Below are 22297 nucleotides of genomic sequence, written 5' to 3' on the forward strand. Positions count from 1 at the left end.
TAATGAGGCAACCAATCTAGAGACATGTGGTCTTCAAGGGGGAGTGTTATAAAGAAGTGAAGCCCACATAGATAGCTATAGGGCATTAGTCAAAAGATGGAGATATAGATAGATGTATTAGTCAAAAGATGGGATAGTGATGTTGGGGAGAAATCATTATGTCTCCCTTAAAAGTCATTTGCTTTGCCTATAAATAGGCATTACATTTGCTTGTAAACATATGGAAGAGAAGAAGAGAAAGAGTGAGAGTTAGAAGAAGAGAAAGAGTGAGAGTCAGAAGAAGAGAAAGAGTGGAGTCTATCTGAGGAGAAATTCTGTCAGTGTAAACACTACAAAGAGAAATATAATTCCACTCCCAATATTATAGTGGTACTTCTCATTCTCTGATTATTCTAGTTTTATAACAGATTCCAATAAATAAAAAAAATTTCTTAAATCTTAGTGGTGTGTTGGTAAAAATCTCACGCGGGACCCATGTAGTAAATGAGGCAGCAAGTTCTGACTTTGGTTTGGCTTTTGGAGGAAGTCATGTGTTGATCTTGCAGACCAAGGTGTAGGTTTGGCTTGTAGAGGAAGTCATGTTACATTAAATGAGTGGTTGAAATTGAAGACACTTTGGTCTTCATTGGTGGCCTATTAATATCCAGCAGCTGAGAGGCTTATGCATGCAAGCGGTGTGTGCTATGTGTCCAACCAGAGAGGGAGTTGAGAGGCTTACGGCAAATATAAGTGGGAGTGGGCTGCTTGTGAGATGCGAGTAGTGGCGAATTCAGAAATTTTTTAGAAGGTGCAAAATTGATTAAGTATGAAAAATGGTTTTTCGGAATAATCATTTTTTAAAATAATTTTTTGAGGCTTCTATTCTTTACACATCAAATAAGAAAACTTGATTTTATGGGATTTTAGTATGAAGTATATATTGACTTAATAAGCCATCATTTTTAGCCTAAATCGTATTTTGCACTAAAACCGATTTTTCATATTTTGATTTGGTAGGAATTTGATTTTCTAGTATTTTTTTTTTGAATCCAAATGGAGGGTACTTCTTTATTTACATTGTAAACTTAAGTAAATGGAGTAATATAAAAATAAATTAAAATAAAAGAACAAAGACATTTATGTGCAACACAACTCCCTTGTATGGTGTTCAAGAATATTTATTTCCGAATCCCCGATTTTTTTTTTTCTTTCAAAAATATTTATCCCACATTATAACACTAATTTCACCTTAAACTATCGATAAGCACAAACTCAGGAACTAGTTATTATTAAACCGGAGGTGAGATAAAATAGAGTACGAGAATAGTCTAAAGATTGAACAGAAGCAATTCTAAACATAAAATCCAAATGGTTGTTGTTTCAATGACGATTTCAAGGTTTTCATTCATGAATTGAACCAAAGATAGGTATTAACATGAGAGATGTTTATTCATTTATTTGGCCGACAATAACTTTCAGTTTATTATTCTATTCTAATTCTCTCACTTTTACTCATTATGGCTGTTTAAATCAAATCTTAGACAAGACAACCATGCTTTGTTTGTGGCGGAAAGCATGCAAACATGAACGATTAAATTAGATTACTTGATTATAAACTAGCTCGTATTTTAGTGATATTTTTATTCTAAATGTTAGAAGAGGTTTTACATACAACAAATCATTTTGAATTTTGTTATCGACGGTCTTTTTACGTATATCTATTAGAAATGTGATAAATATTTAAATTGTTAATTAATATATCAATTTAATATAATGTGTTTGAAAATTTAGCGCCCCTATCATGACTCATAAGCAATTTTTCAAAACTGTTGTCCACCAATATTACGACAAGTGAACTAGTAAGACAAGATGTGGCAATATTACGTTCACAAACACAAACTTCCACTCTATCGTTACATTACACACCTATTACCTATATAATACACGAGTGTATTTTAAGAAACTATATGATAAGAAGGACGAGATACAGACAAATTATTATTAAAACAAAGCCTAAACTGCTCCACTTCACTCCCATGATCAGTAAGCAACAAAAAGAGTTAACCTGCTCAGGCTGCTCTAAATAGAAAAATCCAACAACAACAAAAACAAAAAATATACTCAAATTCATCCAACTTTCTTCCATACACAAGTCAAACATTAAAGAAGGAATGTAACAGTGTCAACATGTTAAAGTATTTAAAACCAGGAAGACTTGAAGTTCTTGATCCGATAACATATTCAGCAGAAGAATCAGAACAAAAAGCTCTCTCCCAAGAGAAAATATATATCACCTGAGAAGACAAATATATATATATATATATATATATATATATATGGGAGGCTGTGACATGAATGGTCTCCTGCATGAGGAGAAGTTTAGTACACCAATGCCTTGGATTGGCATGTATGTAGCAGCAGCATCCTTTGCCTGCCTAATTGCAATGGCAGCAGATATAATCCTCGGCTTCCGGCACCATAAACTCTGGTTCCCTTGCAAGTTCTTCTCCATCAATGCCACTTCTCTGACCTTGATAGGTGTGGCAATGAAATTGTCAGTGGATCTAAACACTCCCATGCCCAACCGCCACGATCAGCTCGCAAAGCTCAGCAGCTCTGTCTTGATCTGCACAGCAATGGGAAACTCCATGCCTTCTCTTGGAGCCATGGAGAATGAAGAGATGTTCATGAATGTAATTGCTTTGGGAATTTTAGTCATTACCCTTATTGTCAACATCTGCATCCAATTAGCCACTGGAGCAATCTTTGTGTTCTGGAAGGAGCATGCTTCAATTATGTTCATCATGCTTGTTTTGCTCCTCATGTTGATTTTTTCTGCTTTATCTGTTCCTACCACCAAAAGTTATTTAGAAAAAGGGTACAAGAAAAGGTACCAGTTGTCCCATGAAGAATGCAAAAATGCAAGTTTCAGAAGAGAGGTCTACAGACTCAAGGAGACATTGACTAAACTCTGGGTGATGGCTCACACCTCTAGCCCCCAATTTGTGATGGGCCGTTCGGTGACATGCACTGCTTCTGGAGCTTTCTGTCTTTTTGGTGCCATGATTTTGGCAGAAGCCATGCTTAGAACATACTTGATGCCCTGGTCGATAAAGTTTTGCACCGGCGAATCAGACTACAAATTGACAACCGCTTTGATCCTATTTACACAGACTATTGCAGTAGGAGTTGGTACCATTGCTCCAGCATTTAGATGGTTCATGGCGATAAATTTCAAGTGCCCGATAAGAGGAAACATGAGCTGCAAAAAGGAATTTGAAATTGAAAGGTACTGGATTCAGGGACTGATGGACTTGCAGAAGTGTCCATTAAACTTTAGAATCCAAAACAGGCACTGCAGGAAACTTGCTCATCAAGCAAGGAACAAGCTCTTGGACTTATGTATTGCAATGCAGAAGGGGATTGTCCTATTGAGTAAAGTGATCCGATTCATTTCCATTTTCTTTGTAAGTCGGCTCTTTTTACTCCACGACATCTTCAAACAGTGGAAGATCAAGAAGTTTGAATTCGACACTGGACCAGAGTTACAGCAAAACCAAAGGCAAGATCTTAGCGATTACGTTTTGTATCTTCAAGGTGAGGATGCATTGGTTCATTTCATGATGAATACAAATTGCGATGCTACTAATCATTGGATTCAGAAAGGAAAGAAAGAAGAGCCCAAATATCTCATCAAGCTCTTGGAGAACTCAACAGCCTCACAAGGATTCAAAGGAGTGGCAGAGTTTGACAGTGACCAAGTTCCCTCTCTAGACTGTGAAGAGCCTCCAAATTGTTGGGCTCTTCCTGTTGTGACACTAACAAGTATTGCTGTTGCACTTCCAAACATCAGCAGTGGTTCAATGAAAAATCTGATACACGGCGTAAACGAGGGGCTCACGTACATGAGTCTCATTGAGAAGCAGCTGGATAGCAAAGGAGATCTTGCCAACATCAGAAAGGCAGCAGATATTGTGTGGCTAAAAGTTGATCTATATCACACATGGCTAGATGTGGATCTTGGGAAAGTGTCACTTCAGGGAAAGAGCCCAAAGGAAACACTTGAAGGACTTTCAGAAACAGCAAAATCCATATTTGAAGAATCTAAAAAGAAGCAAATTAGTAAAAAAAATTGCTTAAGAGATAGCCCCTCAAAATGGTCAATCAAGGAATTGGCTGCTCATTCCATGTACAGAGTATGCCAAACCCTTCTGCTAAATTGTGAAGACAGCAGCAGAAACGAGACAGATGAAAGATTATTTGAGGCCTTGGTTGTCATGATCTCTGACATAATGGGTGCATGTATCACTAATTTACCGCAATCTGTGGCCATCAGGTGTCTCAACAGCAAAATCGAAGAGAGGGAGGAAAGTGTGAGGGATGCAGTTTACATTCTTGGTAAAACTGAGAAGATTTTTAGCATTGTGGACAAGGGAATTCCTTCAAGTTTGGATCAACACCAAATGGAAAACATTGATGAGTGGCGTTTGTTACACAAACCCAAGATCCCTTTGGTGGCCTGCACTTCATTTCTAATATCAGAGAGTGACAAAGCCTCTTCTGCAGGTACAAGTGATCATTTCTACCTTACCATGGACTGAAATTCACATGTTATTTGTACAATTAATGTTAGTTGAAATCAGCTTTCAACTTTTGCTTCATCTATGATATTTTTAGATTATATTTGCTGGGCATGAGGCTCGTTACCCTTTTAGTCGTTATGTGTAATGAAGTGATCTAAGATAGTGGACCTAAAACATATGTATGACTCCACATGTCTCTTGCTTATAACTGGTTGTATGTAATTATGTGTCCCTCATTAAAATTTTTTATATATATATCTCATCACGTGATTGATAATGTGACGAGGGAAACAGATACAAACTTGTATACAACGAGTTGTATGCAAGAATCACTCTTAATATTTTTTTCGTGGACAGAGACTATTCAATTGTTATTGTAGCAGGGTTTTTTCATATCATCTCTTTAGGAATCGTAGTTATAAGTCAGCTTAGTGTGGATTGAGGAGGGCCCCGACGGCTGCTTTCATTCCTGCAAGATGATTTGAATTTGTACCGAAAGCTTCCACTTTAATATAATTAATTGTACTAACCCTCATGATTTCCTAACAAAATAATTATATGCTCTCGTTGTTACTCATTGTCCATGTTGGGTGACATAATCAAGCACGCTAGCCTTGATTAATATATTATAAAAGTTGTATGATAATAAGATGAGATATTTTCCCTGACAAGATAAGCCTGAATTTACTCCACTTGACTATCATGGAGGAAAATACCAAAAAAGTTTAGCCTGTTCTCAACTCTCAACAAGAAGTCCAACCATTGAAAAAAGAAAGAAGAAAAAAAAATTAATCTTCATTCATAATCAGCAGCAGTAACATTTAGCAGAAACAAGTCAAACATCAAAGAAGGCACTGTAACATAGTCAAGATATTAAGGCTAACCAAGTGGACCGGCAATACTTGATCAAATAACATTTAGCAGCTGCACAACCAGAGCAGAAAGCTTTTCTCCCAGGAGAACACCACCTGAGCAAGAAGATGGGTGGCTGCGACGTTGATGGGAACCTGAACCAGGAAAATTTTAGTGCTCCTATGCCTTGGATTGGCATCTATGTAGCAGCAGCATCCCTGGCCTGCCTAATTGCAATGGCTGCAGATGTCGTCCACGGCTTTCGACACTGGAAACTCTGGTTCCCTAGCCAGTTCTTCTCCATCAATGCCACTACTTTGACCTTGATAGGCGTAGCAGTTAAATTGTCAGTGGATCTAAACACTGCGATGCCTAGCCGCCAGGATCAGCTCGCCAAGCTTAGCAGTTCTGTCTTGATCTGCACGGTAATGGGCAACTCTATGCCTTCTCTTGGATCCATGGAAAACAAAGAAATCATGATGAATATAATTGCTTTTGGAATACTGGTTATTACCCTTATCGTGAATATCTGCATTCAGCTAGCTACTGGTGCAATCTTTGTTTTCTGCAAGGAGCATGTTTTCATCATGTTCATCATGCTTGTTTTACTTATCATGATGAATTTCTCTGCTTTAACTATTCCCGTATCTAAACGTTATTTAGAACACAAGTACACTAAAAGGTACCAATTAGCTCTGAAAGAAGGCATAAATGAAACTGGTAAAAGAGTGGCTAGCAAACTTAAAGAATGTCTGATGAAACATTGGATGATGGCTCATACATCTAGTCCCCAGTTTGTGATGGGGCGCTCAGCGACGTGCACAGCTTCTGGAGCAATCTGTCTTCTGAGTACCATGATTTTAGCAGAAGCCATGCTTCGGACTTACTTGATGCCCTGGTCATTTACGTTTTGCCGCGGTGAGTCTGACTACAAGTGGTCAACCACTTTGGTTCTTGCTACACAAACAATTGCAGTAGCAGTTGGCACAATTGGTCCTGCATCTAGATGGTTCATCGCCGTAAATTTCAGGTGTGCAAAAAGAGGAAACACCACCTATAAAGGAGAATTCAGAGTAGAAAAGTACTGGACACAGAGACTGATAGAGTTGAAAGAGTGCCCATTATCTTTCATAAGAATCAAAAATAGGCACTGCCGGAAACTTGCTCATGACACAAGAAACAAATTTTTGGATTTGTGTATTGGAATGCAGACAGGGAATGTCATAATGAGTAAAGCAATTCGGCTCATTTCCATTTTCTTGGTAAGCAGGATCTTGTTATGCTGCGACTTCTGCAAACAGTGGAAGAAGAAGTTCAAATTCAACACTGTTTTTAACGACTCAGGGCCAGAGTCACAGCCAAATCAAAAGTTTGATCTTAGCTGTTATGTTCTGCATCTTGAAGGTGAGGATGCATTGGTTGAGCACATGATGAGAAGTAATTGTGATGCTACTGATCATTGGTTTCAGAGGGGAAAGAAACGAGAGCCTAAATATATCGTTAAACTGTTGGAGAAATCAACCTTTTCACAAGGATTCAAAGGAGTATTAGATTTTGACAGTGAAAAAGTTCCCTGTCTAGACTTGGAAGAACCACCAAACAGTTGGGCTCTACCTGTTGTAACACTAACTAGTATTGCTCTTGCACTTCCAAACATCAGCAGTTGTTCAATAAAAGAGTTGATATGTGGTGTCCATGAAGGGATCATGTACATAAATTTTATTGAAAATTTCCTGGATTCTAAAGAGGATGTTACCAACATCAGAAAGACAGCAGATATGGTGTGGCTAGGAGTTGATCTCTACCATACATGGCTGGATGTGGATCTCCGTAAACTGTCACTTCATGGAAAGAGCTCAAAGGAGATACTTGAAGGACTTGCTGAAACTGCAAAATTCATATTTGAAGAATCTAAAAAGAAGCAAATGATTACGAATGTATGTTTAAGAGATACCCCTTCAAAATGGCCTGTCAAGGAATTGGCTGCTAATTCCATGTATAGGATAAGTGAAACTCTTCTGCTAAATTATGAAGGCAGCCTCAACCGGACAGGTGAGAGATTATTTGAGGCATTGACTGTCATGATATCTGACATACTGGCTGCTTGTCTCACGAATATTAAGCAAGTTATAAAGAGGAAGTGTTTGAACAGCACCATTGAAGAGAGGGAGGAAAGTGTGAGGCATGCCGTTTACATTCTCGGTAAAACTGAAAACATTCTGAATATTCTAGACCAGAGAATTCCCCCAAGTATGGATCCTCACCAGATTTCAAGCATTGATGAGTGGCGTTTGTTGCACAAGATGGAGAGCCCCTTGGCCCTCCCTTCTTCGTCTCCATCACAGGGTGACACAGCCTCTTCTGTTTCAAGTGACTTCTACGTGACCATTGAATAGAATGCACAACCCTGAAGCTTACAACAGAGGCAGCTTATGATTCAAATGTTACTACAAAAGTAGCTGAGGCAACTTTCAACTTCTGCTTTACATTTTTCTTTATGTTGATATATGTAACTAATGTATATATGTAGTAGATATTTTATCTAGCAGGAAAACTATAAGTTATAGAGCATGATCGTATCTATTTTCGAATTAATGCCTTCTCATGATAAAATGCTTACTTTTATTCCTGGTTTTTCTGTCAGTAGTTTTATAAATATACATTAGCAAAGCTACCACAAAAAAGCTAACAGATTATCACCCTCTATATGAGAATACATGGTTTTATTTTTTGGATAGGAATACATGGTTTGTAATAGGTATTGATGATTAAAATGCAAGGCTCATGAATGGAGGATTAGGAAGCAAATTCTCAGTAAATTGTGGAGAATTCAATCATTGAACAGACATTAGCATTAAGAACTAGGAAGGTAGCTATGCACATTGAACAAATTTCCAAATTGAATAGCCAATTGAACAAAATCCCAAAAATTTTCCTTTCAATTCCTACACTTCCTCACCAACCAAACGGAGAAACGAACTACATTCACAACAGAAATTGCATCCATTACTGGGACCAAAAGTAAAAGGCTCAGATTTCCATCAAAACCCAACACTAAAAAAAGAAAAATAACACATATATATTCCCAAGGAAATAAAGATGCGCTTCACTCTCCACTACGAGAAAAGAACTGTTGGCGAGTCCTTACTTAGTTAGGATTTTGGTTCCTTATTTCATTAGAATTTTGGTTACTTACCAATTATTAATTAGTCCTATTGTAATAGAGATTTATTTCCTATTGTAATTTAGATATATTTCCTATTTTATTTAGGGTTAACACATCTTTGTACTTTTATAAATACCTCCATATTAGAGAAGAATAATAATATGAGTGAATCTGAGCATATCTGAATATTTTGCCCTACTTTATTTGACATGGTATCAGAGCCAGGTTGCCAACCTGTGATATCCTCAGACAAATTGAGAGTCGTTGGCATTCCTCATTCCTAACCCATCATGGGTCTTCACCTTGCTGTAAATCCCCGTTTCTCCTTTCCTTAATAATCAACATATATTTCTTCTGCCTTAGCCATAACCGCACCATTCTGCAATTTTACCCTTGTCTTTGTCTTTGCCGTGTTTATGTTGAGTCATTACCTTTCTTTTTCTCTACCTATGCATGCTACTGCCTTTTTTCTCTTACTTTTCATCTCTCTATGAGCTTGCTTTCTGTTAAAATCAGATTGAGCCCATGTTAGTTTCAGTCCCTTGTGCTCACCACTGAGCCTCTCTTTTAAATGTATACCATATGGGTAACACGCGCCTTGGCCATTGATGGCCTGATCTCTTTCCTCCTTGAGTCTCATCACCGACCACCGAGCCATCTCAAACCTCTGCAAGCCTTGTCACTGCTCGCCGAGCCTTCTCCTAACTGGCCTTTGTCTCTCTGTTTATTTGGGTGTTACTTTCTCCAAATCTCGACTCTCATACATCGTCGGATTTGAGGGGGAGTGACACTACTGCTCATCTATTCCATTGCAATTCACCTACCTATCTATCATGGCTTATTGTTCGTATCTGTTTCTCAAGTACCACTGATCATATGGCTCTATTAACCCCTTCTCTTCAGGGGGAGAGGGAGAGTAAAGAGAAGTTGTCTCTGTTGTTGTTGCTACCACAGTTGTTTGCCCTACCTTGTCTTACTGGTGCCAGTGCCTTACATTGCTCTTGATGGTGCCAGTGCCTTGTATTGCGGTTGTTTGGTACCAGTATTGTTGCTCATGCCTGTTATGGTGCCAATATTGTTGCTCATGCCTTTGCTGGTGTGTTTCTGTTGTGGTCGATGTTGCATCGTTGATGTTGCCTTCGCTTGGTTCGCTTTTCGTTGATGTGGTCATTGTCGTTGTTGTTGTTGTGGCCTTGCCCTTTGCCTTTGCTTCTGCGTTACCTACTGCTGTGCTCACAGGGTTTCTGTGTTCTGCCTTATCTACTACCGTACTCACAAGGTTTCGATTTCTGTGTTCTGCCTAATATACTGTTATACTCACAGGGTTTCTGTGTTCTGCCTTATCTACTGTCGTGCTCACAGGGTTTCTATGTTCTGCCTTACCTACTGCCGTGCTCAGAGGGTTTCTATGTTCTGCCTTACCTACTGCCCTGCTCATATGGTTTCTGTGTTCTGCCTTATCTATTGCTGTGCTCACAGGGTTTCTTACCTATTGTCGTGCTCACAGGGTTTCTGTGTTCTGCCTTATCAACTGATGTGCTCACAGGATTTCTGTGTTCTGCCTTACCTATTACCGTGCTCACAAGATTTCTGTGTTCTGCTATGTGCCCTATTTTTTATGGTTTGCTGTAAGATCCCACATTAACCAAACGGAAAGGGGGTGATGTACCTTATATGTGCACACCCTCATCCATCTAGCACGAGGCCTTTTGGGAGCTCACTGGCTTCGGAGTCGTAGGAACTCCGAAGTTAAGCGAGTTGGGGGCCAGAGCAATCCCAGGATGGGTGACCCACTGGGAAGTTGCTCGTGAGCTCCCAGAAACAAAACCGTGAAGGCAAAGAGGAGGGGCCCAAAGCGGACAATATCGTACTACGGCGGAGCCGATCCCGGGATGTGACAATTTGGTATCAAAGCCACTCTGCCGTGTGGTGCGAGTGTGCCGACGAGGACGTCGGGCCCTTAAGGGGGGTGGATTGTAAGATCCCACATCAACCAAACGGAAAGGAGGTGATGTGCCTTATATGTGCACACCCGCATCCATCTAGCACGAGGCTTTTTGGGAGCTCACTGGCTTCGGAGTCGTAGGAACTCCGAAGCTAAGCGAGTTGGGGGCCAGAGCAATCCCAGGATGGGTGACCCACTGGGAAGTTGCTCGTGAGCTCCCAGAAACAAAATCGTGAGGGCAGAGAGGAGGGGCCCAAAGCGGACAATATCGTGCTACGACGGAGCCGATCCCGGGATGTGACATTTGCTCTTGTGTTTCCACTGCAAACTTTGCTTTAGTTTGTCACTTGTTTCACTCGTGGTTGACGAAAAGACCTTCTTTACAATTGGTGCTTCTCAAGTATGGTGCTCGTGAGCTCCCAGAAATAAAACCGTGAGGGCAGAGAGGAGGGGCTCAAAGCGGACAATATCGTGCTACGGCGGAGCCGATCCCGGGATGTGACATTTGCTCTTGTGTTTCCACTGCAAACATTGATTTAGTTTGTCACTTGTTTCACTCGTGGTTGACGAAAAGACCTTCTTTACAATTGGTGCTTCTCAAGTATGGTGTTCTGTGACTCGCTTGTCAAGCTGGGCGTGCGAAATATCTTTGCCCAACTTGAGGGGGAGTGTTGGTGAGTCCTAATTTTGGTTACTTACCAATTATTAATTAGTCCTATTGTAATAGAGATTTATTTCCTATTGTAATTTAGATATATTTTCTATTTTATTTAGGGTTAACACATATTTGTACTTGTATAAATACCTCCATATTGAAGAAGAATAATAATATGAGTGAATCTGAGCATATCTGAATATTTGCCCTACTTTGTTTAACAAGAACCTGTTTCGGAACGACGTCGTACGGCGAGATATACTAGTTCTGGTTCTCGTCGTCTCTCTTCTTAAGCTTCCAGTAAGTCTCTTCGATGTGCTTGGCGATCAAGAGGCCCTTAGTGGAGAGCTTCTGGATGTTGGGGATGTTGTAGTTTTGGGCAACGTAGATGCCGAACACTGAGCCCAATATAAACGAGAAGCAGCTTCCCATTATGCCCATTGTTGCCAAAAGTGCTGATGGACATATTTTATATTATATATTTAACCTCATTCTTAGTATATTTTGGTTAATATTTTGGAAGAATTTTGATACTTTGAATTATATTTCCAATATAGGACTTTTGACTCTCTCTAGAGCAAAACATAATCAAATTGAGGAATTTTGGAGTAATTCTAGTTGGAGGACGTTCTTGAGTCACTTAGCTTGATCGTACCAAAATTTCAGATTTTTCTTCCAAGCGGTTATTTTCTGGCAACAAAATAAAGGAGCAGTGCGCGGTGCTGGAATAGTGACGTGTTGGGCTTTTATTGCGTTTTTGGAGTCCAAGATGACCTCGGATGGGTTCGTGGCCTTCTAGAGAAGTGTTCAGAACATTTTTATCTTTAAAACAAGCTATCTTGGGCCAGATTTGGAGGAGGTTTGGGGCCAAAACGTGGCTGGGCAGATTTTGAGCAGATTCTCCTATTCCAATTTGGACTTTATTTCCTAGTATTATTTTATTTTAATTAGTTTCCTTGTGGGGATAGAAAAGCTGTACATTGGCAGCTAGGTTTTAAGGGATATTTAAGCTCTTTCTCACAGGGAATTGAGGACTCCCTTTTCACTTTTGAACTTTGCATTGTGGAGAGCAATTGCTAGGGTTTTGGGTTTTCACAACTTTCAGGTGTTTTCGTTCCTTTCTTCTTAATGATATTTTCTTGGATTTCAAATTATGAGTATGCGTAACTAAATTTCTTTTGCTAGGGTGAAGCCTTGAACCTTAGCATGAATATGTGATTTTTATTTAATTGCTTATGATGAGTGCATGCCTACTTGAATTGTTAATCACTGTTTTAAACTATCTAATTGTCTTAATGCCTGATCACCATTAGGATCTTTAGAAAAGTAATTGGATGCAATTTTGGTCGGAAGGTTCCCTGAAATTGATGCTAGCTTCTTGTGATTAATAATTGTAATTTCACTTCAGATGAATACCACGTCTTAAGGGTTGCATGGTTTTTCAAAGGGTTTTCACAAAACTTAATGAGTCTTTCATGTTCAGATTTGATCCGAACGTCCGGACGGGTTGCATGTTGGATATACGTTCTGTGTTGGAGGTTCCAAGTAGAATATACATTAGGAAAACCTAACCTTCAAAGTGGCATGTGCAAATCATAAGTAATTGGTAAAAGTTCATAGGATTGCTAGGTGATGGTGAAACCCTAGTGTTTTTATAAATTGATATTCAAAACTCTTTCTTTCAATCGTATTTGTTTTTGTTTAATATTTGTTTTTTAGAATCAACCAAATTTATAATCATCTTTCTTGACTTTTTATTTTAAGTAGTAATTGGAATTTGTTTTTACATAAATTGCTAATTAGTCCTTGAGGAAAACGACCTTGCATGAGTATCTATACTACAATAGCCTTGTATTCTTGCAAGTATTTTATGTGATTTTAACACTGTTTGCACAAGTACTAAAAATCCTATCAAGTGCTTTTGCGCTTTCAAAAATTGAGCTTTCACGGAAAAAGGATTTGGGTTTTGGGGTTTGGATTTCGGGTTTTGGATGCTTTGGATTTGAATCACTGTATGAATTTGTAGGGATCGGCTTCTTGCTCCTCTCTCTTTCTTGGGTGATGGGTCAGCTACTTTTCCTTGGGTAAGAGGTTAATTGATCAACACAAATCCTTTTGCAAGTCAACTTCTTTGTTTTCTAAAATTTTTTAAAGAAATTGGTTGGAATACATCTATGCACATAATTTTATTCAAATGTTAAATTTCATGACAAATTGTCTTCCATATAAACCAAATTATTGGATACTACCCCCTTGGTTTTTTTCTTTTTTTAAGACTAAGACCTATGATCTGATTTGTTTTAAATTTTAAATTTTTTTAATATGAAAAAGTATAAATTTATCATATTATCCTCATTTAATTAATAATTTTAATTTATCAAAATATCATGCGATCAATCAACCTAATGTAGCATGACTGGCAATTAGCCTCCCATAGCTTGGCTGGTTGGGGGGCAATAACATGAATTTGGGCTTCTATTTATTTGAGGAGTCTCGAACTAACACTATGTGGCGACGTATATCACACAATATTGTCGCTTTTAGAGTGCTTCACCCTATTTCTTTATGTGACCAATGTATCAAAACCTAGTTTATTAAAGAGACATAGAACACATTATTATGAATTAAAGCCTGTTTGAAAATATTTTTGGAATGACTAAAAGTACTTTCAAACAATCAAAAGCACTCTCATTGTGTTTGACATAACATTTCAAAGTACTAATGGATTTTAAAAGCGCTTTGTGAAAAAATGTGTACCTGATGTTTCTTCATGAAGCACTTTCAAGAACTTTTTGGGAAACACTTGTACTTTTAGCACGTTCTTCCAATAAAAATATTTATAAATAGAAGTGTTTCCTAAAAAAGCAATCTCAAACTCAAACTATTCAATTTAGATCTTAAAAGATTTTAAAGAAGTTTAAAAGTTTAGGTGTATTCAATCACGATTTTATAGAAGTCTATTCAATTCTATGTGTACTCAATTCAAACTTTTTGAACTCCATTCAAATTTGAATGTATTCAATCACGACTTTAAAAGATTTCATAAAATTTTGGGTGTATTCAAGAACTCATTGATTTTAAAGAAAATACAAAAAGTAATTTTGTTTGATAATAGACTAATTTTAGGGCATGACAAATCTTTGTTTCCCCCCAAAGATTTTGATAAATATATTATTTTTATTATCAATATATGATTTCACCACTTCTACTACCACCATCTTATCATGACTATAACCACAGTTGTTGCCCGCCACCACTGCCACAGTCATCGTCGTCCCCGCCAGCACCACCACCATCGCCGCCACTCTGAGAACTCCCACCACCACCATCACTATCACCCCCACCTCATCCACACCCTACTCCCACCGCCACCTCCACTACCATCCCCCACCTCCTCTACCACTACCTCCCCCACAAACCACCATCGCCACTGCCATTGCGATCACCACCATCACCATTGCTATAAACTCTATTAAAATCAATAATAAAATTCTGACAAACTCAATTAAAATCTATACACGAATTCAATTAAAACTATGTGGAGTTTGTAAAATTCAGTCAAACTCAATTAAATCCAATTAAACTCCGTCAACTTTATAACTCTTTGAAAATCATTTAAAATCTAAATTGAATACGCCTTTCTTAATTGTAAACTATTTAGCTCCATTTCTGATAGGAATCTCTCATTGCATATAACTTTGATTATCAGTCTCTCTTTCTTTCTTTGTCCTTGTTCGATTAATAGGTGGGCTGAAGCCCAAACAAAAGAAGAAAACTACGAATGAATGCTTCTGGCCCTAACCACTCTTAAGTTCAGGTATCTTCATCTTCCAGCCGAAGTCCACAACTGTGGAGGGAGGTGAAAGTTGCGACCAAGGCCTCTCATGCAGCCACCGCCCCCAGGGAGGCAATCATATTACATTACCTGGTTTATCTCTCTTATCTCTCTCTATCTCTCTCTGAAATTTGAAATTGAAAGGTACTGGATTCAAGGACTGATGGAGTTGCAGAAGTGTCCATTAAACTTTAGGATCCAGAACAGGCACTGCAGGAAACTTGCTCATCAAGCAAGGAACAAGCTCTTGGACTTATGTATTGCAATGCAGAAGGGGATTGTCCTATTGAGTAAAGTGATCCAATTCATTTCCATTTTCTTTGTAAGTCGGCTCTTTTTACTCCACGACATTTCAAACAGTGGAAGATCAAGAAGTTTGAATTCGACACTGGACCAGAGTTACAACAAAACCAAAGGCAAGGTCTTAGCGATTACGTTTTGTATCTTCAAGGTGAGGATGCATTGGTTCATTTCATGATGAATACAAATTGCGATGCTACTAATCATTGGATTCATAAAGGAAAGAAAGAAGAGCCCAAATATCTTATCAAGCTCTTGGAGAACTCAACAGCCTCACAAGTATTCAAAGGAGTGGCAGAGTTTGACAGTGACCAAGTTCCCTCTCTAGACTGTGAAGAGCCTCCAAATTGTTGGGCTCTTCCTGTTGTGACACTAACAAGTATTGCTGTTGCACTTCCAAACATCAGCAGTGGTTCAATGAAAAATCTGATACACGGCGTAAACAAGGGGCTCACGTACATGAATCTCATTGAGAAGCAGCTGGATAGCAAAAGAGATCTTGCCAACATCATAAAGGCAGCAGATATTGTGTGGCTAAAAGCTGATCTATATCACACATGGCTAGATGTAGATCTTGGGAAAGTGTCACTTCAGGGAAAGAGCCCAAAGGAAACACTTGAAGGACTTTCAGAAATAGCAAAATCCATATTTGAATAATCTAAAAAGAAGCAAATTAGTTTTTTTTTTTTTTTAAATATTGCTTAAGAGATAGCCCCTCAAAATGGTCAATCAAGGAATTGGCTGCTCATTCCATGTACAGAGTATGCCAAACCCTTCTGCTAAATTATGAAGACAGCAGCAGAAACGAGACAGATGAAAGCTTATTTGAGGCCTTGGTTGTCATGATCTCTGACATAATGGGTGCATGTATCACTAATTTACCGCAATCTGTGGCCATTGTTTGTGCAAATAATCTCGCAGGAGAATATTTGATCTTAGATCCTTCAACCTTCGATCCTCCCTCTCTCTCTTCCTCGTTTCCTGTAAAAAAGATTGGAGTAAATAGACCACACCCTGGGGGTGTTGGCCAAAGGCCCTCCGATGCCTAAGTTAGTTCGAATGTTTGTAGGAAAACAATAGCTAAGCAAAGGATACGGAGTTGTATGTAGAAAACCCTAGTGTGATGGCTTGTTCCAACAAAGTTCCGTCTGAGGTGATTATGACGACGCATGCCCCCGCTCCTTTGTGATTTGATGCTCCGTCTACATGCAGCTGCCACATATCGTTAGTTAGGTTCGAACCGATAGGGGAGGTGTCGTCTGCTTTTTCCTTGCTTTTCGTGACCATCTTCTCTTCTTCAATTGTCGGAGTAAACTTTACAACAAAATCTGCTAAAGCTTGGGCTTTTATAGCAGTCTTCGGCCAATAGATGAGGTCGTATTGACTGAGTTCAATAGCTCATTTCATGAGTCGTTGAGAAGCATCAAGGCTGTAGATGATCGATCTCAAAGGAAATTATGTCATGACAATTATCCGGTGTGCTTGATAGTATGGCCTTAGTTTTCTCGCATAAACCACAAGCAAAAAAATGAACTTCTCTATTTTCGGATAGCGAGTCTCTGCATCGAGGAGAGCTTTTGAAGTGTAGAATACTAGATGTTGTGCCCCCAGCTCTTCTTTGATGAGAGCTGAGCTGACAGCTGAGTCGAACACCACCTGGTAGATGTACAAGTCTTCGCCTTATATCAGTTTTGAGAGTAAGAGAGGTGAAGTGAGGTAGGTTTTCAAGTTTTGAAAAGCTACTTCACACTCGTCATCCCACTTGTCTTTGTATCCCTTCTTCAAGGCTTTGAAAAATGGTCTGCACTTGTCGGTAGATCTTGAGAGGAATCGGTTGAGAGCTGCCGTTCTACCCATTAGGCTTTGTATCTCATTTGTCGTGGCAGGTGACTTCATGTTGAGTATAGCCTTGATTTGATTTAGATGTGCCTCAATTCCTCTTTGGGTGACTAAATATCCCAAGAATCGGCCGGACAAGACTCCAAACGTGCATTTGCTCGGGTTCAACTTCATGTTGTATTTTCGGAGTAGGCTGAATGCCTCGGCAAGGTTCTTGATGTGGTCTGCTCGCTCGGGAGCTTTGACTAACATGTTGTGTACGTAGACCTCCATGGTCTTGCCGATTTGCTCCTTGAAAATTTTGTTCACCAGCCTTTGGTAGGTTGCTCCGACATTCTTCAGCCCAAAGGGCATAACCTTGTAGCAGTATGTACCTCTTTCGATGATAAAAGAGGTCTTTGCCTTGTCCTCTTCATGAATCATGTTTTGGTTGTAGTCGGAGTAGGCATCCATAAAGCTTAGCAATTGATTGCCGGAAGTTGAATCGACAAGCTGATCAATTCTTGGTAGTGGAAAGTTGTCTTTATGGAACGCTTGTTGAGGTCAGTATAGTCGACGCACTCTCCACAGGCCTTTGTCTTTCTTTAATACTAGAACAACGTTTGCTAGCCATTCTGCATAAGAGACTTCTTCAATGAACCCGGCAGCTAGAAGCTTGTCGATCTCGGCTTTAATGATGGTAACCCGCTCAGAGGCAAATTTGCGTCTCTTCTACACTACAGGCTTGATAGCTGGGTTGACGTGTAGGCGATGGCAGATGATCTGGGGATCGATGCCTGGCTTGTCGGATGGTGACCATGCAAATGCATCTTTGTTGTTCTGGAGGAAGGCTGCAAGCTCTACTTTTTCCTCCTGGCTTAGGCCCGAGCCAATCCGCGTTTTTCTCTATGGCTTGTCAGGATCAAGGGGTACTAGCTCGACGTCCTCCTCGGGCTTCCATCCTTCTTCAGGAGAGACCTCATGACAAAGTCCCTCGACTTGGTCCTGACTATTTGATTGCTATTGGAGAGTAGTTATTCCCTTTCCTTCCTAGTCTGCTCGGCCGTCAGGAACGGGATCTGCTTTCTTCTCTACTTGTTCTACTCCCTTTAGATCTGCCTGATTCATAGGGAGGAACTGTGTTTGTTTGTCTTTCTTCAGCCCTTGAGCTGAGCATTTCCTTGTCATTGCCTGATCGCTGTTGATCTGGCAAATACCACCCCCAAGGATTGGGTATCGGATCTTCTGATGTGTGGCAGAGGTGATGGCGTTGATCTTGCCGATCCATGGTCTGCCCAGAATGTTATTGTAAGGTGAGACTTCATCAATAACCATGAATGTTTGCGAGCTAATTACAGGTGGGGAGTAAACGTCGAGATCTATTGTGTCCACGGTAACCGTTATTATGTCATTGAAGCCAGTCAACGAATTGGCTTATTTATTTATCTTTGTCTCTAAGCCCATCTGTTAGATGACTGCCAATTGTAGGATGTTGGCTGCACTGCCCTCATCTGCAAGGATTAGGTCGACCATGACCTGATCGATTTGAATGCTGATGACAAGGGGGTCATTGTGTGGTAAATCAAGGCCGATTAAGTCTTTCTTTTGGAAGCCTATCACGGGATCGTCTTCTACCAATGAGAGGCAAGTTGAGACTTGGGAGATCATAGTCGCCTGTTTGATCTTCCTCTTCTTTTCTTTGTTGGTCAATCCGGACTCCTCGGAGTCGGCTAGGATTGTATTAATCCTTATGACCTTCTAGGGTGGCTCCTTGGCGGTATCACGGTTTTCAATCTGCTGGATGGCCCGCTTCGTGATGAACTCCGTGCATTGACCTTCTCTCATAAGTTCTTCGAGGTACACTTTCCAAGCAAAGCAATTATTCGTATTGTGCCCGTGTCGTATGGAAAGCACAATACTTTCTGGTATCCCTCTTGTCCGGATCTCCTTTCGAGGGTGGCGGTCTTTTTACCCAAGGTTTGTCCTTCACTTGGGCTAAAATTTGAGGAGAACTTGGTGTAGTTCTCTTTTTTCGTAGCGTTTCCTTGTAGGGGCGACCTGCGTTTGTTTTTGTCCTTACTACCAAGCCTGTCGCTTCTTTGGTCTGCCAGCTTGGTGGGTCGTTCTTCCTACTCAGTGCACTTCTTCGCGACGATTCGATCGTCATCCCAGAGTGCATAGCATTCTGCGGTCGCGAAGACCTCTGCCAGAGTCTGACTGGGAGTGATAGTCAGCTCGCGGTATAAGTCATGTTCTGCTGGAAGACCTTTCTTGAAAGCAGAGGATGCTATTTGGTCGTCGAACCCTACGATGTTGGCCTTTTCTGCTTTGAACCTCTTGATGTAATATTAAAGAGATTCGTTGGGCTTCTTGCGCAGGTTGAACAGATGGTTAATGTTCTTCTTAATCGTTTAATAAAAAGTGTATTCTTTAGTGAAGACGTAAGTAAGCTCCTTAAAGTTGCTGATCAACCCGGATGGCAATGTGTGGAACCAATCCTGAGCTGCTCCTCGCAAAGTCATTGCAAACACCTTGCATATTAGCGCGTCTTCGGCTTTGTAGAGGATCATAAGGCTCTTGAAATGCTTCAGATGACGTTCGAGGTCAGAATCGCCTATGAAGCATGTGAAAAAGGGTGTTCAGAATCATTTCGGGGGAGTAGCCTGCTCCATTTTGGCGGTGAAAGGTGAGGAGTTTGCTCGGTCTACCTCAATGCGTAGTGCATCTTCGAAATTTCCATCAATCTTTAAGTCTCGAAGTCAGTTATTCACAAGCTTCTCAAAGTCTTCTGCACGCATGGCTAGTCGGTCACGTTGATGACCTTCACGATTTAGGCGATGTTGATTGACTTCCTCATTGGTTTGTAAGGGTCGACCTTCTCGGTTACGATGCCTAGGTAGAGTGTTGGTGGATTGCGCTTGCGAGGGATTTCCAGTAGTTTGGCAATGAGAATTGGTTCTTCGAAAGCAAGCAGTGGGGTGCCTTTCTTCACGGTCCTCATTGTAAGGGTTACCAGGTTGACGTCCCTGAGGGCCTAGCCTTTCGTGAATATTTCTCTGCGAGCGGGTAGCGGAGCACCTCTCTTCATAATCCTTATTGCGGCGATTGTCAGTTTGACCTCCCTAGGAGCCTAGCCTTTCATGAACATTTCCCTGCGGGCTCGGATGCCAAGTTGTGGGCCCAACCTATCGCGCACGTTTGTCCTTAAATTCAATCTGGATGGGAGACTTCGTCTGCTTTGAGTGTGACTTGCAGATGCTTGCGACATGTCAGCAAGCTGATCGCTTTGTTGTGTATTTCCTTGTCTACTTATTCCTGCTCGGCCTGCTTGGTTCCCACCGAACTGCCCATCGGCCCTTTCGTTCATCCTTCTCTCTTCGCCCTGTTGTCCAAGGCCAAGGTTTTGAGCCAAGTCTATTTGGTTGAGGAGCTACCTCATTAAATTGTTTTGGTCATCCATTCTCTGAGTTAGCTGGTCAACTCTCAGATTAAAGTCTACTTGACTTCGTGGATCGGGAGGAGAGAAATGTATGGAGCCCAATTGCATACGGGCTAAGGTTTCATTGGATGTGTACGTGGGAGTGTGCGTCGAGCGTGGAGGCAATGGAGGGAATGCTTGAATTTGCTCTAAAATTTGGCCAAAGTCAGCGGTGGTAGTGAGCCCACCTTGATGTGAGGTTCCACCATGCTCAACGGCGGTGCTATGAAGGTGGCTAGATCCGGCCACGGGGCCTTGAGATGGTACGACGACGGCAGAGGCCAATGCAGTGGTCCTCGCTGCGAGTTCGGCAAATGGCACGGTGGTTCCAGTCACACGGGGTGGCTGCTGCAGGTTCGTGGCAGCGAGAGGTGGTAGAGCTGCCATGTCAATCACGGGATCATGGGAGGAGCAGCTTTGGGCCGTCACGGATTGAGCCATCACGGCGGTTTTGCTCCTCATGCGCTTGCTTCCAACCATGGTTGTTTGGAAGGCTTCGATGGATTAGAAAATAGGAGGAACGGATTCCTTGAGCATGCATTGAGTATAACTCGTGCTCTCAATGAAAGCACCAAATGTTTGTGCAAATAATCTCGCGGGAGAATATTCGCTTCTAGATTCTTCAACCTTCGATCTTCCTTCTCTCTTTTCCTTGTTTCCTATAAAAAAGATTGGAGTAAATAGACCACACCCAGGGAGTGTTGGCCAAAAGCCCTCCGATACCTAAGTTGGTTCGAGTGTTTGTAGGAAAACAATTGCTAAGCAAAGGGTACGGAGTTGTATGTAGAGTGTGAACCAGGCGGCCGGAGCCGTGTGTGGTGGTTGGAGCCGTGTGGAGAAAATATGGAGAGTGGAGAGGGAGAGAGAGCTTCGGATATTTGTCTTGGGTATTAGGAGTAGGTTTAGATGTACCTTGAATGATGAATGAGGTCGTCTCGAGACTAGGATTTCGTAGAGAATATGCTGAGTTTATTCTTTACCCAAATTCGTAGGGATCGAGTCGGACTTAGATAATATCTGAATTAAATGATATTATCTCCTTTTATGAATATAATATCTGAATTAATGATATTATCTTATTAAATAAAGATAATATCATATTAATTAAGATATTTATTCCAATTAATTAATTAGCCAGATAAACTGGTTCAATTAATTAATTTAAGAGATAATCTTCTTTTCCACGTGGCGTGCTGTAATTGGAGACGAAAATATTTGCTCCCACAACCATCAGGTGTCTCAACAGCAAAATCGAAAAGAAGGAGGAAAGTGTGAGGGATGCAGTTTACAATCTTGGTAAAACTGAGAAGATTTTTAGCATTGTAGACAAGGGAATTCCTTCAAGTTTGGATCAACACCAAATGGAAAACATTGATGAGTGGCGTTTGTTACACAAACCCAAGATCCCTTTGGTGGCCTGCACTTCATTTCTAATATCAGAGAGTGACAAAGCCTCTTCTGCAGGTACAAGTGATCATTTCTACCTTACCATGGACTGAAATTCACATGTTATTTGTACAATTAATGTTAGTTGAAATCAGCTTTCAACTTTTGCTTCATCTATGATATTTTTATATCAATAACGCTATGGGCACCAACTTGTTTACTAACTTTTGGATACCAACACATGTGGCACATGACATGGCAACCCATGTCATCTGCCATCTCATCTCAGGTTAAGTACAT

General features: G+C 40.5%; 4 protein-coding genes across 4 annotated transcripts; 3 read left to right on the plus strand and 1 right to left on the minus strand.

Moving 5' to 3' along the window:
- LOC18777889 lies at positions 2331-4580 on the plus strand. Its single transcript, XM_007208823.2, has one exon. The coding sequence runs from the start codon at positions 2331-2333 to the stop codon at positions 4578-4580; it is 2250 nt and encodes a 749-aa protein (XP_007208885.2).
- On the plus strand, positions 5107-8039 carry LOC18775761. The gene has a single exon (XM_007210279.2). It carries the CDS (start codon positions 5543-5545, stop codon positions 7808-7810), a length of 2268 nt encoding a protein of 755 aa, XP_007210341.1. The 5' UTR covers positions 5107-5542; the 3' UTR covers positions 7811-8039.
- Positions 11442-11621, minus strand: LOC109949333. The gene has a single exon (XM_020564738.1). The coding sequence runs from the start codon at positions 11619-11621 to the stop codon at positions 11442-11444; it is 180 nt and encodes a 59-aa protein (XP_020420327.1).
- On the plus strand, positions 15179-15972 carry LOC18777161. The gene is made up of 2 exons (XM_020564739.1): positions 15179-15310; positions 15376-15972. The coding sequence occupies exons 1-2, from the start codon at positions 15179-15181 to the stop codon at positions 15970-15972; spliced, it is 729 nt and encodes a 242-aa protein (XP_020420328.1).

The sequence above is a fragment of the Prunus persica genome, chromosome G5 (assembly GCF_000346465.2).
Source record: "Prunus persica cultivar Lovell chromosome G5, Prunus_persica_NCBIv2, whole genome shotgun sequence".
Lineage (NCBI taxonomy): Eukaryota > Viridiplantae > Streptophyta > Magnoliopsida > Rosales > Rosaceae > Prunus > Prunus persica.